General features: G+C 31.4%; 2 protein-coding genes across 3 annotated transcripts; one reads left to right on the forward strand and one right to left on the reverse strand.

Moving 5' to 3' along the window:
- The first annotated feature begins 7,208 nt into the window (after window positions 1-7,208).
- LOC107645826 (acetyl transferase 1) lies at window positions 7,209-10,971 on the forward strand. The gene is made up of 2 exons (XM_016349949.3): window positions 7,209-7,921; window positions 9,814-10,971. Exons 1-2 carry the CDS (start codon window positions 7,466-7,468, stop codon window positions 10,666-10,668), a joined length of 1,311 nt encoding a protein of 436 aa, XP_016205435.1. The 5' UTR covers window positions 7,209-7,465; the 3' UTR covers window positions 10,669-10,971.
- LOC107645827 (putative aldo-keto reductase 1) lies at window positions 10,972-13,860 on the reverse strand. 2 transcript variants are annotated; one of them, XM_016349950.3, is made up of 7 exons: window positions 13,741-13,860; window positions 13,479-13,646; window positions 12,412-12,615; window positions 12,150-12,322; window positions 11,774-11,870; window positions 11,513-11,666; window positions 10,972-11,292 (listed from the first exon to the last, which is right to left on the reverse strand). In XM_016349950.3, exons 1-7 carry the CDS (start codon window positions 13,783-13,785, stop codon window positions 11,117-11,119), a joined length of 1,017 nt encoding a protein of 338 aa, XP_016205436.1. In that variant the 5' UTR covers window positions 13,786-13,860; the 3' UTR covers window positions 10,972-11,116. The 2 variants fall into 2 exon arrangements, with proteins under 2 accessions (XP_016205436.1, XP_016205437.1); XM_016349951.3 differs by having other exon boundaries at window positions 13,737-13,829.
- Window positions 13,861-17,470: the final 3,610 nt, after the last annotated feature.

The raw sequence follows: 17,470 nt of genomic DNA on the forward strand, positions 1-17,470 counted from the left end.
ATCTTATCTTTATCTTTGAGTTGAGGTCAGCTTATCTTCAAAGGAACCGCCCTTATCTCTATAGGCTTGGACTGCCCTTGGATTTGGGTCGTGTTCCTCTATTTGGGTCCTTTACTAGACTTTTCTGTCGATTTGACCGACTTATTTTGAGAAGAGGTCGGATAGCCTGACCTGAAGAGGTCGGTCACTTTATTGCTGATCATCCCGGATTGGATAGCTCGAACCAGGGTGTGAACACTAGGCATACTGAGTAACCACCTATAACACAACATTTCTATAAATACAAAACCCTAACTACGTTTTAAGGTACGCTATTCACTCTAAATAACATATACCTCATCTTATACTTTTTCTTACTTGAGCGTTGGAGTCTCTTTGCAGGTCCCAACCTCCTCCGGTGTTCCCCGACGGCTGAAGTATAGCTCGGCGTCTATGCTCTTAGGACAGAAAACTCCATACACACAGAAGAAGGAGTTATACCTCGGTACTAGAAAGAGTTATACCTCGACTCAGATTACTGGACAGGGACACATAGTAAACACTCGCCAGGCACCATCCATTTTTTTTAGTATCAAGGACGGCACAAATAGCTTGTGACCAATCAAAGATTACAAGTATGCCTTGTTATGGGGTGATATACCACCTTAGATTCCTCAAAATAAATTTCCAAAACTTAGTTGACTGGGACTACGATCAAATGTAATAGAAAAAATGTTTGAGTTATCATCTTGTGTGACACTCATGAACAAAACACTCCATATTTTCCATAGATGAGTCTCATTGACAGAAATAAGTGGCTTGCAATACTTGAATATTTTAATGCATGGCGAGAATGTCCGAAAAATCTTGTCAAACTGACTTCAATCCTAGTTAACCAAATTATCTTCATAGCACGGAACAACTTGGATATTGGTAATCGTCCCTGGGAGGTACTGCTGCAAGGCTTGCAAAATTGAAAAACTTTTGTGTCACGCTTAAAAATTTTTGGTGTTATTTTATGATAAATTCTCCATAACTCAACTCCTCATTCTCTTCTTCATCATCATGATCTTTTTTTTTGTTCATCTTCTCTTTTTTATTTTAATTTCTCATAATTCTTCTTGTTTTATCCTCTTAACAAGAACAAAAACAAAAAAAAATCAAACAAAAAAAACACATAATACTGCAAAATCACCAGAAAGAAGATGAGAAAAAAAATGTAGCAACAATAGTAACAATAGAAGAATGTGAAGAAGAAGAAGAAACGCAAAGAAGAATGTGAAGAACAACGCGAAGAAGAAGAAGAGGTTGAAAAGTTGGAGTGTGTAGACACGCTTTCACTAATGAAACTTGTTTTTGTTGGGTTTGGACTAATTTAATTGGATTTAATTGCTAAAAAAATTTTGATGTGTGACATGACTAATTTACGAAAGGTAAAAACTCAGGTGAAGTCGACTTCACGTGAAATTGATACCTGAGAGCCGTTAGATGAAAATTTAGTCAAATCAGTTAAATCATTTAACGGCTCTCAGATATCAACTTCACGTGAAGTCGACTGCACCTGAGTTTCCACCTTTACAAACTAAAAAATTATAAATCTTGTTGATTATTCTAGTAATACTAGTAACGTGAGGAGTGACCAACAAAATTTAGTGCAGAGTAAATCGAAGCTGGCTCTTCTAAAACAATACCTAACCCCTCTTAAAAAGAACATAAAATGTGTAGTTTCCATTAATAAGCTAATAAGCTCATTACATGAAAAAAAAATAGACATCATCACCATATCATAAGTCATAACCCTTCATTCAAATTAGGGGTGGCAATGGGTAGGGTAGAGTAGGGTTTGGAGCCAACCCTAACCATACCCGCAGGTTGAGATTTTTATATAAACTCAACCCTACCCTACCTACGAGTTGAGAATATCTCAACCCTAATCCTACCCGCTCTTAACCTGCGGGTATCTGACCCTACCCACGGGTTACAAAAAAGAAACAATATTATTATATAACTTGATGATAATTTAAAATAGAACTGACTTTTATATAAAAAAAAAGTTTATTAAATTATCAATTAATGATCTTCTTTTAATGACTAAGGATTTTTTGCATTTAATGAGAGGTCTTTGGTTCAACCACCACTTAAAATATATTTTTATATAAGTATATAACATATGCATATATAGAGTGCGGGTTGGTCGGGTAGGGTTGAGACTCAATCCACACCCTACCCGACCCGCACGAGAACTCTACCCGCACCCTACCCTATCCGCTATGGATCAAGTTGACAACTCTATTCGATTGGGTAGGGTCGGATTGAGTACTCGCGAACAGGGTACATGTTGCCACCCCTAATTCAAATGAGTTATGTGTGATGTTTTTCTGTTGAGCCAGTCACAAAGTAGCTCATATTTTGGACTTGGGCCTCATAGCTGTGTTCTTTCATTTTTGGGGTAGTGAATAGTGATTACATTTTTGTTTTCCTTTTATATTGTGACCAAAATATAAAAAACTAAAGAAAACTAAATCTGTAGAACCAGTCTTTTCCGGCTCATGCACATGATTATTTTAGTTAAATGTTTTTATTCTCATATATTAAAATTGCTTTAATATTTAAATTATTTTATTTTTATGCATTTTTCATTGGAAGATAAATATAATATTAAATTCTTATGTGTATTTATTTCACTAACAAATTTTTATTATACACATATAATATTGCAATTTTTCATAGGGCCAAATCTAATATTTGTAGAAATAATAACGATGTATTTTTTTTTGTGAATCTAATAATAACGATGTATTTAAATGTGATTTTTATGATTCTAATTTATTCAACTTTATTCTAATTTATAAAAAGGAAATAAATTAATTCTTCAGGTCTCAGGAACAACGGAAATTTTAGTAATGGATTTGTTTAATTTGACTTGCCCACTTCCTCCACCAAAAAAAAAGGAAATTCTTTCCTTGGAAAAAATATTTTTTTTATATCACTATCTTGTTCATGGAAAGACTGTTGATGTTTTGTTTAATTCATGTGTTTTTTTAATTCATATTATGTTACTGTAGTCTGTAGATAATTTTTTTAAGGTCAAATATGACTTTATGTGACATAAAACAATGAAAATTAGAATAAGGCATACATTAGATTTGTCAAGGGAATACATAGGATAACTTCATAAAACATGAAAAGCATACTTTATTAAATAATAGGTGAATTATACTATAAATGTGAATAGAACAAATCTAATTAGTTACGACAACAGTATTTTTAAAAACAACCGTATCTATTAGAAATAAATTAATAAATCATTCATTATTATGGTGTCAAATTAATTATAAATAAGTTTGAAGTCTTCATAATTTTTTTAAAATATTAAATCAATTGTAATATATGAATAAAAACTTGCAACTAAAATAATAATGAGCATGAGTAGGGTGAAATTTGAGTTCTATCATCTATGAATTTAGTTTCCTAGGTTTTTTTTTTTTTTATTACCATAATAAGAGAAGGGAAAAAAAAAAAAAAGATAAGCCACTTTGAGATTGGTCCAATGGAAAAAATTTAACAGATAATTAACACCTCACTAGTTTCAATTAAAAGAGACAAATATGTCTTAATCCAAAAAAGACAAATCTAGTGACACTATCTGATAATAGCAGCCAAAATACAACAAGGTCAGTTGATCCAAATATCAATCTAATATACTACAGCCATACAACATCCATACACTTTATGGATGTTTATATCAATCCATATCAGACTTCGCCGTGCAAAAGATGTGCTGGCAGTGTGGCACTCTCCTTTCCCTCAATCTGCCTTTTTTATTATTATTATTATTATTGAAAAGGGAACAACAGAATAAATAAAAAAGAAAAATAAAGAATAAAAAATTGTTTAAAAAATAAGACAATTTTATTGAATATTACTTTTAAATTTTTTTTAAAGTAGCAGAAGTTTCATTCGGTGAATACGAGTTTTTATTGCTGTCTTTATCATAATATTTATCATTTTGTTTGCATTTCTAAAGATTAACTGTAAATTAATATGTCACTTTTAAGATATGATGTCTCAAATTTTTAACATTAAAAGATCAACAAAATCAGAGTTATCTTAAAAATTATTGACAAAAATAAAGACATTCATACAATCTGTTTCATAAATAATATCTCTTTGCCTTAATTTTCATGTTGAAAGATATCCTCTTCAAATAACAAACAACTTTCATTGCAGAATATTACGATTCTCAATCATTTTCAAACAGTTTCGTTGCCAACTTCTATTCTAATCTCTACTAACACAGACAAAACCAACACGATCACCAATGTCAGGATAACTTGTATCACAATTAATATTAGAAATATCCACTGAGAGGAAAATCATAAGCCACTAATGGTAGAGGGATAGAAACTCGTTGCAACTCAAATATTCTAAAGCACATTTTTCAAGGACAAAGCCATACTAGTCACCTTATCCAGGGGCCAAGACTCGTGTGGGTAAAAGATCTCATTATTCCTGAAACGCCAAATCTACCATAGACAAAAAAAAAATCTAAAAGAACGCTCTTTGATATGAAGCAAGAACCAGTTCATCAAATCCAGAGGTTGATCAGAAATCTCCAAAGTCTGCCAAACTAGCTGAGTTTCAAACAATCTCAAATACAATGAACAATCGATTCCTGACCAGAAAAACATTGTGGACAATTGTCCGGCGATGAGATACCCTTTCTGAAACGAAAAGCAACGGTGAACAGAGCCTTTCTAAGACAAAGTCAAACCCAAAATTTATGTTTTTTCGGAACAAGCTGACGCCAAAGTTAATTCCAACAAAACTTCTTTTTACTGAGCCACAAGTAACAACTATGAGAGTCGTAAATCTTTAATGTCGCACTAGACCAAAACTATCCTACTACTGAACCTGCTTGCACATTTAGATTATAGAAAAGAATATTGCCTTGCAAAAACTGATTTAGAAAAGAATAGATATTCTGAAAGTACCATTGTCCAAATGACCAAAAATATAAAATCCGGAGATTCAAATAAAAAATGTAAATATAATCTATCTCATGACAAAGTTGTTCCTCTTTTCTCCAATTAGAAAATCTAAAGTTTTGGTTTAGATTCCTAATACACCAAACAAAGCCATCCTTCAATAGATTCCAAATTCTACATAAACTTTTCCAAACATAAGAACTCGTGTCTCAAGATTAACTGAAATATTTTTCGGGAGATGAACGATATTTTTTGGCCAACAATTGAACTTGTAACTTATTTGGATGATAAAAAAATTGCCAAATTAACTTTTCAAAAAGAACAATATTAGCACAAAACGAATTTTAAATTCCCAAACCACCAAACTTCTTAGAAGTGACCAACACCTTCTAACTAACTAAATTCATGCCTCTACCATCAGCTTGACCTTTCTAAAAAAGTTTCGTATTATAGATTTTATCTTATTAAATATTTCTCGAACTGTATTTATTTATAGATGTACAAAAATATAAAATTATATTTTTTATATGAAATATGAATGATATTATTATTATAGATATTAAATTAGTATATTACAAAAATATTAATAAAAAATATCATTTATTTTTTAATTTTTCTATTAATTTGTTATAAATACATTTTGTATTATTATATTTCTTTTCAATTTTTTTAAAAAAAAAGTATATTAAAATTTAATAATTTATTTTTTATGTTTAGTTTATTATTAAATAAAATATTAAATATTAATTTTTGTGTTTTAAATTTTTTATCTTATTTTGTTATGTTCTAAGCCGTCTAAGTACTAAAATGACTTTACCTCCATATATATATATATATATCAATATATGGTCCGAAGGATTGTTTGATTTAGTATATTAAATAAATTTGTGAAATCTTACTTTGGGATTGGTCTATTAAATCAACTAGTTGGATCAACCAGGGTCACCCGGCCCACCCCATGTGCAATGTGAAGTAGAGAGGTGCAAATTTGGCCCGCTAACAAAATGATTCTTTCAACAACAACAACAACAACAACAACAACAATAATAATAATAATAATAATAATAATAATAATAATAATAATAAACAGCTTGATCCGGCCTGAATTAATTTGATGTGTTGGTTCAACGTCAATAAGATGTGTATCCTTTGGAATTGACAACCTTGATTTAAAGTTTTAACCAAATCAATAAATTATTGTCGATAATATATAACAGCTGGCTGGTGTGGTTATATTATATTTAAGAAAAAAATATAAAAAATATTTTTTAGTTAGTTAATTTAAAATTTATAATTTAAGGTATAAAATTAAAAATTTATAATTGATAATTTAAAATTTAAGATAAATAAAATAATTTTTAAAAATTAATTACTTAATATTACTTTATATTAAATAAGGATCACTGCATAATATATAGCATAGTTTTTAGGGCATCGGAAAAAAAATATTACAAAATAAGTTATATTATATCGAAAAAAAATTACAAAATAAGTTATATTATATTATTTTAAAGGTGAAAATTTATTTGTATTTATTTTTATATAATCTAAAATTAAAAATTAAAAGTCGTTAAATAATAATTGAGTCAAATATATTAAAATATCTAATTATTTTTAACTAATAATTTCATACGAAGACAATTGAATCCTATTTCAAAACATTGTTTTGGCAATTATCCTAACACGTAAATCTAAAGGAGCATTGATGAAATCAAGTATGAGGTTGTTGAAGACCGAAAAGATGATTTCGTACAAGAAATTGGCAGACATTTACGTGTGCAAGGAATAGGGATAATAATAAAAATGTCAATAACTGAAATTTAACGAGATAGGGATGGAGAAACACCTATGATTTGCCAACATGCATCAATCCATTGAGATTGTTAGGTTAATAATTATTGCCTTATTGGTGAATAGACGAATAGTGCAAATTGCAAACATTATTGTTAAATTGGTCTTAAATTTTTATACATTATTGTTAGATTAGTTTTAAATTTTTTAAAAAATTAGTTATTAAAGATATATTTGATACAAATTAAAAACTTTTGAGACAAAATTAAAATAAAATAAAACTTAGTAGTATTTTTAAAATTTTTATAAAATTTTAGAAACAAAAAATATATTTTATCCTATTATTTTTTGTCTTTCTGCTAACATATGGTTACTTATATTATAATTATTTTTTTAGTATTAGCTAATACTAATGTATCAATAAATAGTAAAGTGAAGCATGTGAAACGTGAATGACATCCTAAACCATTAATTAAAGTGAAGCATGGTGTTCCTGAATAAATATGAACTACCAACCTTCACCGAATCTCTTTAATAATCTCAACTGTCCTCGTAAAACCCAACTTGTACTCTTCCTTAGCTTTTATTAGAAGTCTTTAATATGTGTATGTGTTCCCACTTCTCTATATAGACACACACCAATCCGTTTATTGCGATCAATACACACACTAATACATGTAAGCATAAGTGTTTTAATTTCTTAATATATGGCGAGCATTACTACTTCTCATTCTCCATCGTTGAGTGTGACCTTGCACTCCAAGCTCACAGCAGTATCAAGTGAACCAACCGGGTCGGGTAAGACCCATCATGAGCTTTCCGCATTGGACCGTGCCATGGCTCAACACACGCTCCATATGGTTTTCTATTATAGGGACCAGGATGAGTTGTTTGGGTTATATGACTTGGATTCGTGGAGGGAATCATTGTCTACGGTTCTTACCATGTACCCCACAATGACGGGTAGGTTGTTGTTGGAGCAGGGGCATGATGGTAATTGGCAAGTTAGGTGCAACGATGCGGGTGTTAGGGTGGTTAAGGGCAGCGTGGATGGCACCCTCAGTGAGTGGCTTAATTCTGCAACTGCTTCCCAAGAGAAGCTTCTTGCGTCTTGGAACCATATGCCTATTGATCCTACCACCTGGTCTCCCTTTCGAATTCAGGTATCAACTTGTTAATTTTTTTTTTATCGAAAAATAAGAAAATTCGAATTTTTTTTTACTAAAGATAAAGGGATTCAAATTCGCGAACTCTTAGTTATAACTTATTGGAACTTGTTACTTGTTTTGAAGCAAACTCTCTTTACACTACTATTTTTTTTTTTTTCTGTTAAAAAGTCGTGTGCTGTGTTGATAGCTAAGACTCGTTATCAATTGTCAATTTTACACTTGACCAAAAAAAAAAATTTGTCAATTTTACACAAACACACTTTGAGTTTTCACTTTTGTTTTTTACCATATATTTCTTTTAGAAAAATATTAGGGAGTTAGTACTTTAGTGTTAGTTTAAATACATGACAATAAGAAATATTTTTTTGAGATAAAAAAACAAACCTTTGATTTTTTTTAAGACAAATAGAAGGTATAAATAATTAAATATACACAAAATAATACATATGACATCCATTTTTTAATATTTTTGTTATCACTTATATTAACTAGACATATTTTTTTTAGAATTTAATTTTTAGGCATTCTCACTATAAGAAAGTTTTACCTAGATAATCAATTGTGTATTGTGTATTAATAAAAATAATTAATTTTTAAATTTATTATGTAGAAACTTATCTAAATGTATGAATCTGATTAAATGGTCGTGCGAAATTAATATTTTTTAATTTATAATTAATTTAGGAAATAATATCACTCTTATTTTTAATAACTTCATACTTTGCATAATTTTTTTACATTGTATTTTATATAAATTTATAAGAAAAAATTATATTATCAAAATAGAAATGACATTATCATCTACTTTAGTATACACCTGTTATATTTAAAGGTGGACAGAATATTTAAATGGGGAGAGAATAGTCTAATGAAAGACACCAAAATATTAGAAAAGACACCAAAAAAATAAGTAAACTATGTCGATAATCTAACAGTGATAATATATATACAAAGATAAAAGACACATACTTTAATTTATTAGAGGACAATATTATAGGAGTAGTATAATTTATTATTTTTGATCTGCAGTTAATTAATAATATTTAAAAATATTAATTAAAAATATAGTGCTAAATTATTATATTAAAAGTGTTGGACTAATGGCTAAATATAAATTATAGTTAGTGGTCCTTAAGGATTTTTTTGTAAGTAATACCGTGTTACAAAAGGAAATGTATTTTTTCCATGCATGCTAACGTGTATAATTACGCTGCGTGATTGAGAATAAAATAAATAAAATACGAAACATACCGAGAACAAAATACAAAAATTAGTATGTTTATATTTTATTTAATAGTGAATTGAATATAAGATATAACAAATAATAAAAAATTTAATTTACTTTTTTTTTCATAAAAAAATAAAATAATAAAAAATATAATTATAAAAATTTAATAATAATAATAAATAAAAAATAAAGTGTGTCTCTGTTTAGTGTCTCTGACTTCTTCTTATAGAAATGACATAAAATACATTAATTCAATGTCCTAAATATAATATATTTATCTATATCTTTTTTGTTAAATATAATTTTCTATTTCTAAGTTCATATCTCATTATCTTGTCATTATAAAAAAATAGCGTTAATGATAGTCTTTGAGCAATTTAATTACATATGTTCCCTTATGTTAGGGTAATGCTATGCAATTTGTTTATGATGAAAACGAAAGCTAAGAATAATTAACGAAAGACTAATCAATATATTGTTATTTAAAAACGTAGTTATCTCTATGAGAGAGACAGATGAGATGACCAAACTCTTTTAGCAATTAATTAACAAGTCTGCTAATAAGTACTATCTTAAAAGGCATTTATTAAAGAGTTAACAGGTAGAACTGAATATTAAGTCAAATTATTCAAAGTTCTTAATTATGATTACGTTGCAGGTAAGCAATTTCAAAGAAGGAGGTGTTGCAATAGGAATAAGTTGCAGTCACATGCTTGCTGATCTAACTTGCTTAGCATCATTCATCAAATCATGGACACTAGTACACCGAAACTTACCCATTACCAACCCTCCTTCCTTCACTCCACTCCCTTTTTCGCCGTCGCCGCAGCCACTTTCAAACGGCCATGCTAAGCCGCCACCTCCGCAGCAAGCAAAAGACATGGCCAACGCCACTTTCAAGTTTTCCAGTTCAACAATGCAACAGTGCCTATCCAATATCCATGACATTTGCCCCAATGCCACCCCATTTGATTTTCTTTGTGCATTGTTTTGGACTAGAATCTCTCACTTGAAGCCATTGAAAAACAATGATCAAACTCACTCTCTATCCATTTGCATAGATTTCAGAAAGAAGCTTCTTAAAGAACCAATCCCTTTTGGTTACTTTGGAAATGCTCTGCATTTCACAATGCTTTCTCTTGAAGGTGAAGATTTAGGAAGTGTAGTTAGTGCAGTGAATAGGCACTTGGCAGGGATTGAAGAAGAGGAGATACGGTGTGCCATAGAACGGTTAGGATCATCGAATCGTTGCATGTATGGCGAAGAATTAACCTGTGTTTGCATGGAATCTCTGCCATATGAAGCAAAGTTTAGTGATAACGAGAAGCCGGTTCATGTTTCATGCCATGTAGGAAATGTGGCTGGGAAAGGTTTGATCATGGTGATGCCTTCTTGTGAAGAAGGGCTTGCAAGAACTGTGACAGTTATGCTGCCACATGAAGAGCTTGCTGAATTAATCAAAGATGAAGCTATATTACAGTTGGATCCAACTACTTTGCTTTCTGATATATAATATAATAAAGATTTGGTTTAGAAACCATAAAATATTTAAGGGCAGACAATTTTAACCATGAAAGATCAAATGTTTTTACATCTTTTATAGTTAGAATTGTTGGTGCCCAAATCTTTTATGGTAAAAAATGGTCATTTATTCTTTGGTTTATGTATAAATTGCAAGAGTGGACATTTTTCCATTATTCTTTTGATTCAGGTTTGATCATATTGTAATCTTTCTGGTGTTCAGATAGTTTCATTAATTTATGAACTCAATAAGTGACGACATGCCAAGCCGATGCAAAACTTTTGATCCCTCAAATTCTGGTTGAAACTGACTTTATTTATGTAATAGCAATACATTCATGACATGACATTCACAATAGTTATAGGTAACAAGAGTTGTTATAAATCCTTAAAGGACCAATAACAATTAATGTTATTTAGATGCATGCAAACATATCTAGCTAGGTTGGCTTTGATGGGGTATCAGCAAACTTCCATGAGCATCTAACAAAGGCATCAGTGGTTCGTTCCCCTGTTACCTCAGAAATTAGTTCTCCAATCTTATTCAGATCATCTCTGCTGAGCTTCACTTCAAGGGAACCCAAATTGATGTCAAGATTCTTTGTCTTTGTTGTTCCTACAACAACAATAACACATGACAAAAAGTTCAGTTCATTCAAGTAATTTATTTATTAATGATATAATTCATGATTAGAACTCAAGAGTAAACTGGATATGAAGATGTTCTTTGTGTTGTGTGATAGCTGTATAATACAAGATACCACATATTTATAGGTGATGAACAAATCAGAAAACAATCAAAATAATTTACATGTATAAAATGGGAAATCACTCACCAGGGATTGGCACGACGTCATCGCCCTGATGATTAATCCATGCAAGAGCAAGCTGTGAAGATTTGCATCCATGTTTCTCTGCCAAATTCTCTATCTTGGAGTATACCATCTTGTTCTTGTCAAAGTTTTCTCCTTGTAGCCTTGGCTGAATTGCCTGATGCGAAATTCAAATAGAGACTATATTGGTGAGTGAATGAGGAACAAGGCCAAATTTCACCACAAACAAAACATAACACACTTAGAATAAACATTAATATGTACCAGAAAACTGTCTGCAGGTATGCTTTCTATGACACCCTTGCCACCAAAGAATCCACGCCCAAGGGGACTATATGGTACTATCCCAATTCCTAACTCCCTACAAGTCTCAGAACAATTAAATATTTACTGTGAATACTTACATGCAGTTGTTTTCACACGAAGTTGATAGTTGAGAATTGTTAGATGACAATTTAGTCAAACTTGTCGAATCATCTAATGATTCTCAGCTATCAACTTCACATTAATACAACTGCATGTGAGTCTCTGCCATATTTTACTATTATAACTGTTTTCTGCTATAATTGTAACTATTTTATCTGTATAATAGAGATTCTGATGTTCATACTTGAATTCAACCAGGTTTTCATTCATTTACCTGCAAAGTGGAACGATGTCTTGTTCAATCTCGCGAGTCCAAAGGGACCACTCCAATTGAAGAGCAGTGATGGGATGAACAGCGTGTGCCCTTCTAATTGTGTTAGCACTTGCTTCTGATAAACCAATGTACCTTATTTTTCCCTCTTCCACCAGCTTCTTCAGCTCTCCCATCTCATGCATGCAAAACAAATCAAGAAATAAAACTTAAATAAAAAAAAATGTATACACAAAAGTTTGTTAGTCTAATCAGTGGCACTTACAGTGTCCTCGATGGGTACTGTGGTGTCAATACGGTGCTGATAATAGAGATCAATGTAATCTACACCAAGTCTCTGAAGGCTACCCTCACAGCATGATCTAACATATTCAGGTCTACCATTTACTATGACATTGTTAGGTTCCATTTTCACAATTCCAAATTTGGTGGCTATCTGAATTTTATCACGAGGTATCTCCTTAATCGCCTGATACATATACATACATAGTCAAATAAAATGTTATATTAAACTTGCGTGTGTCATATTTACATGAAGATGATAGTTTAGAATTATTAGATAATTTAACATATTTGACTAAATTACTTAAACATAATATGTCACACATTAAATACATTTGGAGATGGGTGTTTACCACATGTTTGGTACCAAAATATGTTAGATTTGTAGCAGACACATCATAAAAACACTACCAATCTATTTATCTATTTATTCTTAATATATAAAAGTAGATACATAAATTTATCTACGTTACTTTTAAAACATCTTTTTTTTTCTACTAATGACATGTGAGCAACATCGCTTACTTAGCAAAATATTAGAATCAACCACTCAATTTTTGCCAAATCAACTATTATTTCTAAATTAACAAAAAAAAATACAAAAATTTGTAATCAAATTTGTAATCTACAAAGACATTAAATCTATATCCATATATTTATTATATCTCACCGTTATAAATAATACAATAAATTTATAATTCTAATAATTAATTTATTAATTTCTATAAATAACTCATTAAATATAATAAACATTTATATTACAAATGTAATAATAATATTATTAATCATAATAAATTTTACGTTACAAATATTCAAATTCCATACTATTTGAACTACTTATATAAGTTTTTTATCACTATTCCTTTAAATGATATTAAATTTAGCACAAAAAATTTATTATATTTTTAAATTGAATTTACAAAAAAAATACTTAAATTAATTCTATAAAATATAATTATTTTTAATATTTATTATATATTATCATTAATTTACCATCTGTGCATTGTGCGTCTTATTCTAGTATAGAATAAAGTAGGTAAAGAGGAAAACCTTTCCGACAAGAAGTTCGTTGGTATGGGGTCCATAAAAATCAGAAGTGTCAAAGAAGGTGATGCCTTTGTTGAATGCATACTTGATTATTGAGATGCCAACCTCTTCAGGAACAGGATCATTATATACTCCGGTTAGCCCCATACACCCAAATCCCAATTTAGACACCTATCATCATCGATCATTCATCAATCAAATTAAATTAATAAGATCACTAATCACTATATCAATCAAACATAGATACATTGATATACTTACATACCTCAAGGCCTTGGCTTCCAAGCTTCACTCTAGGAACATGTCCCATCTTTGTGTCTCTCTTCAAAATGTCAACTATCCTGCTTCTTCTTCAGTATCTCTTGTTATATAATTGATATAAAGTAGTTAAAGTAGCTTAATATGTTAATCATAAACAATGAAATTATGATTTAATTAATTAATCTAAAGCATCTATTGGGTTGCGGTCATTGAAGGCAACTAGTTTTAAAATGATATCATTTGTCTCATTCTGAGCTACTCCACTCATCATGGTCTCTATGACGTGTTGACCACCATGAATTCTTCCAATCAATCATTTTCTTACTAATAATGAGGACTATAGTATTTGGCTATTTCTATATGGACTTTAGGCATAACTTAACTAATTTATGATCGAAGTTTGCTAATGCGTGCTTCGAAGTGAAGGTTTTAAAGTGAATTGAAAAGGGGTTTTGGTGCGGAATTTACAATTCACAAACTAATCGGCAAATGTATCAGGTCGTAGCAAGTAATACTTCATCAGGTGAGTGAAGGTCAATTTCACGAGAATTGATGGATCAAACAACAATGATTGAATGATTGGCTTAGTCAGACAAACAAAAATAGTGTTTTGAGAATTCAAATGAATTAACAGTAAATTCAGGAGATCAGAAAACAAATAGTAAACGGATTGTGAAATATATATGAGAAAATAGTTAAGACTTCAGAGATATCTATCTTCCGAATTGACTTTTCTTACTAACTATTTTAATCATGCAAGATTCAATTCATGGAAAACTATATGTGACTAAACCCTAATTCCTTAGACCTTTTTAGTCTTCCCTAACCTTCATCAACCGCCAATTCCTTTGTCACTTAATTCCAATTAGAGGGTTAAGTTCAATTCTAGTTTATATACCACAAAAATCCAAATTACCCAAATATAAGAGGATTATATGTCACATATCCCGTTAAGTTCAGATAATTAGAAATTTAGAAGAAGTTGTTTTCAAGCTGTTGTTCAAGTAAAGAGCTTTTCCAAGTTATACAAGAACTCAATTAGAACAAGGGTCATACTTCCGTTCCACCCAAATCCATAAGATAAAGAACGAAAACAATTCTTGAAATAGAAATCAGTACATGAATTAAAATAGAAAAATAATAGTATCAATCCATACAATAGACAGAGCTCCTAATCTTAACAGTGGAGGTTTAGTTGCTCATGGTTCAGAGAGAAAAACTAGGATTCATAAAAACGGTAAATTGCAGAATGAGGTCGAAGAGAAGAGATTGATCCGAAGGGCTGATTTTATTCCTTTTTATATCTAATCCTAATTAATGTAAAATATAATTCCTAAACTAAATAATATATTTTCCTAATTATAAATAAAATAAAAGTTTAAATCAAAATTATTTTGAATTGATCCATGCAGCCTTTAGACGAATTGGGGACCACTTGATTCATTAAGGTCTACGCTGAACTTGGAAATTCCCAAATTCAGGGTGAAGGAGGCAGTGGTTACTCTTTTGCTTTTCTTGAGTTCACGCTGAACTTGGATTAACCCAAGTTTAGCGTGGAGTGGTGTGCGTAACTTCCTTTGGAGTCTTCAGCTAGCGCTGAACTTGGAAGGAGCCAAGTTCAGCGTAGAGGAGGCAGAGTGAAGTTCTTTGGAGCTTTTCATGTTGGCGCTGAACTTGACTATTGTCAAGTTTCTCAAGTTCAGCGTGGACGTCATGTGCACATTCCCTGGGAGGTGTTGATGCTGGCGCTGAACTTGAATAACTTTAAGTTCGGCGTGGAGGAGGCAGCATACATTCTTCATTCTCTCCATTCTCTGGTCTTGACTTAAACTCCGTGAAATTCGTCCAAACTGTTACCTGAAATAAATAGAATTGAACACAACTCAAAGTAACATTCATAGTGGCTAAAATATATTAAATCTTGATTAAACTTAGCAATTCAAGTGCAAATTCACTAGGAAAAGATAGAGAAAATGCTCACGCATCACAACACCAAACTTGAATTGTTGCTTGTCCTCAAGCAACCAAAATTAGTACACGATCAAGATGTGAATTTGCATGAGAAGCGAGAGTTCAGTTATGCTCATGTCTCTTCTTGAGGTGGGGTTTATCTATTGCAATACTGAATAGTTTTGGCATCTCACTCTCCTTTGAATCAGAGGAATGTCATTGTCATTCGGAATTATAATCCGGATAATATTATGAATTCTTTGATCTTTATACTTCAATTTAATTCTTGAACACAGCAGATATCCTTCAATTCTCTTTTAATTGGTGCTTTGTACCTTGAGCCTAGCCGTGACTTTAAATGTTCTGTCTCAATAGTTACTTGACACAAAAACACCACAAGCACTTAATTGGGAAACTCTTTTGAGGTTCTAATTTTTCTTTCAACTACTCCCAGACAGTGGTGCTCAAAGCCTTTGGCATACTCTGCTAAATGCATTTAATCTCGACTCTAAATATTATGTCTCAATGATTACTTAACACAAGAACACCACAAGCATATGACTAGGGAAACAACTCTTTGAACTTTTAATCATGTCTGACCTCCCTAGTCATTGATACTCAGAGTCTTGGACCTTGCTTTTTATTCTTCCCTTGCTGTTGCTTTTGCTTCAAGGATTAACTTTTACTAATTTTAGAAAATTCATAATGGTTCTCTAAACTCCTATTCCTTATACATCAACATCTCTTGATTCAAATTCAAATATGCACTGTTCATATCATACATTCAAAATCACAGATAATACCACCACATCTAAGTGAATAAGACTACTCTTCAATATAAACTCAATTTCTCATGCAATACATCACTTCTTTTTCTTTTTAGATTCAAGCTCAGTGAGCGGTACATGAGACAATTTTTTTTTACTAAAACCAAATAATAGAATGAAACTAAATCTAAAAACTGAAAGTACTAAAGATCATGCAGGCAATCAAAGCAATAGAAAACAGAAGACAACAAAATAAGAACGGAAGGGGAAATAGAATGAAAGAAACTCAACCACCTCAGTTATGCTGGTGGCCATCTCATTCCTCCAGCTGTGCTCCTCCGTGAAGATGATTTGTCTCCCTTTGGTGTCATTAAAATAAACAGAGAGCGCACACTACAACACAAAACTTAAAAGTTTGCTTGTCCCCAAGCAAAGAAAAACTCTAGGGTGTCAAAAATTCCTTTTAATTGCTCCTGTTCTTGTTCTAATCACTTTGCATGACCAAAATACATGTTGTTCATACCCTGGGTTGAGCTGTCCGACCCGGGATGTTTTACAACAAGTCGACCGACCTCTTCAGGTTAGACTATCCGACCTCTTAGAAGGTTGGTCCATGTCCGACCTCTTGGAAGGTTGGCCCATTACCGACCTCTTCACAAAGAGCTCGGCCAAATTGCCATAAGAGGCCCAAGCAGGCCCAAACGAAGGGACACAGCCCAATCTAAAGGCAGTCAAAGCCTAGAAAGATAAAGGCGGTTCCCCAGAAGATAAGATGACCTCATTCAAAGATAAGATAAGATAAGATAAGATAAGATAAGATAAGATAAGATAAGATAACTAACTTATCTTATCTAAGAAGGTCACTCCACACCATTATAAATACACTGGAGCACCCATGTATAACTCATACACTGATTCTACTAAAAACCTGCTTAATACCCTTACTAACTTAAGCATCGGAGTCCTTTGCAGGTACCCCCTACCCTCCGGTGATGAAGGATCAGCAGTGTAGCCAAG

The sequence above is a fragment of the Arachis ipaensis genome, chromosome B6, assembly GCF_059453495.1.
Source record: "Arachis ipaensis isolate K30076 ecotype BB chromosome B6, ASM5945349v1, whole genome shotgun sequence".
NCBI classification, from domain to species: domain Eukaryota; kingdom Viridiplantae; phylum Streptophyta; class Magnoliopsida; order Fabales; family Fabaceae; genus Arachis; species Arachis ipaensis.

Excerpts from the sequence above, each read along its gene's own strand:
- LOC107645827 (XM_016349950.3), bottom strand. The coding sequence starts at position 13,785 with ATGGGACATGTTCCTAGAGTGAAGCTTGGAAGCCAAGGCCTTGAG. Across the intron at positions 13,647-13,740 it reads TTGGAAGCCAAGGCCTTGAG|GTGTCTAAATTGGGATTTGG; the intron begins GTATGTAAGTAT and ends CGATGATGATAG. Across the intron at positions 11,667-11,773 it reads TACCTGCAGACAGTTTTCTG|GCAATTCAGCCAAGGCTACA; the intron begins GTACATATTAAT and ends ATTTCGCATCAG.
- LOC107645826 (XM_016349949.3), top strand. The coding sequence starts at position 7,466 with ATGGCGAGCATTACTACTTCTCATTCTCCATCGTTGAGTGTGACCTTG. Across the intron at positions 7,922-9,813 it reads GGTCTCCCTTTCGAATTCAG|GTAAGCAATTTCAAAGAAGG; the intron begins GTATCAACTTGT and ends ATTACGTTGCAG.